General features: G+C 26.0%; 1 protein-coding gene across 1 annotated transcript in view; it reads left to right on the top strand.

The window, feature by feature from the left end:
- Phum_PHUM524810 (glycine receptor alpha-2 chain precursor, putative) overlaps nucleotides 1-597 on the top strand; it is a gene marked incomplete at both ends in the record, with an annotated part of 2,405 nt that overhangs the window by 428 nt on the left and 1,380 nt on the right. The window contains one exon of the mRNA XM_002431347.1: nucleotides 192-274. Within this exon, the coding sequence (XP_002431392.1) occupies nucleotides 192-274 (83 nt within the window). The remainder of the gene's footprint in view (nucleotides 1-191; nucleotides 275-597) is intronic.

Raw genomic sequence — 597 nt, 5'->3', positions numbered from 1 at the left:
CCTCATTCCCCTCCCTTTTTCCTCCTCCCCCTTCCGCCTCCCCAAAAAAAAATTACGTAAATTTTTACACAAATACTTAAGTTATTTTAAACCGCGGTCGTTTTCATAATAATAATAATAATAATAAATAACTTTCCTCCATCTTAACATTTTATTTATTTATTTATTTATTTATTCTCCATAAATTCCAGACTTATGCGGCAGACATATTTTTTGCACAAACTTGGAAAGATCACAGACTTCGGCTACCGGAAAATATGACGTCAGAATACAGGTATAAAAAAAAGAAAAGAATTGAAAAAGTCAAAAAAAAAAAAAATTTTTTTTATAAAATTAATTATTATCGTCGTATTATACGCTTATAAAAAAAACGATGACGCGCTCGCGTTAATAATAATAATAATAAAACTCATTAAAATATACGATGAATGACGTAATATCAAATAATAATAATAATAATAATAATGATAAATGTTAAACTGCAAAAACTTATCCCCCCCCCTTTTTTTTAAAACAAAATCCTGGAAAAATTTTTATTTTTTTAATCGTTATTATTATTATTATTATTACTAACGAATGGATTTTCCTAGAAGAAAA

The sequence above is a fragment of the Pediculus humanus genome, genomic scaffold, assembly GCF_000006295.1.
Source record: "Pediculus humanus corporis 1103172108285 genomic scaffold, whole genome shotgun sequence".
Classification (NCBI taxonomy): domain Eukaryota; kingdom Metazoa; phylum Arthropoda; class Insecta; order Psocodea; family Pediculidae; genus Pediculus; species Pediculus humanus.
The sequence above is the reverse complement of the archived record's forward strand: the minus strand, read 5'-3'. Positions and strand labels throughout refer to the sequence as shown.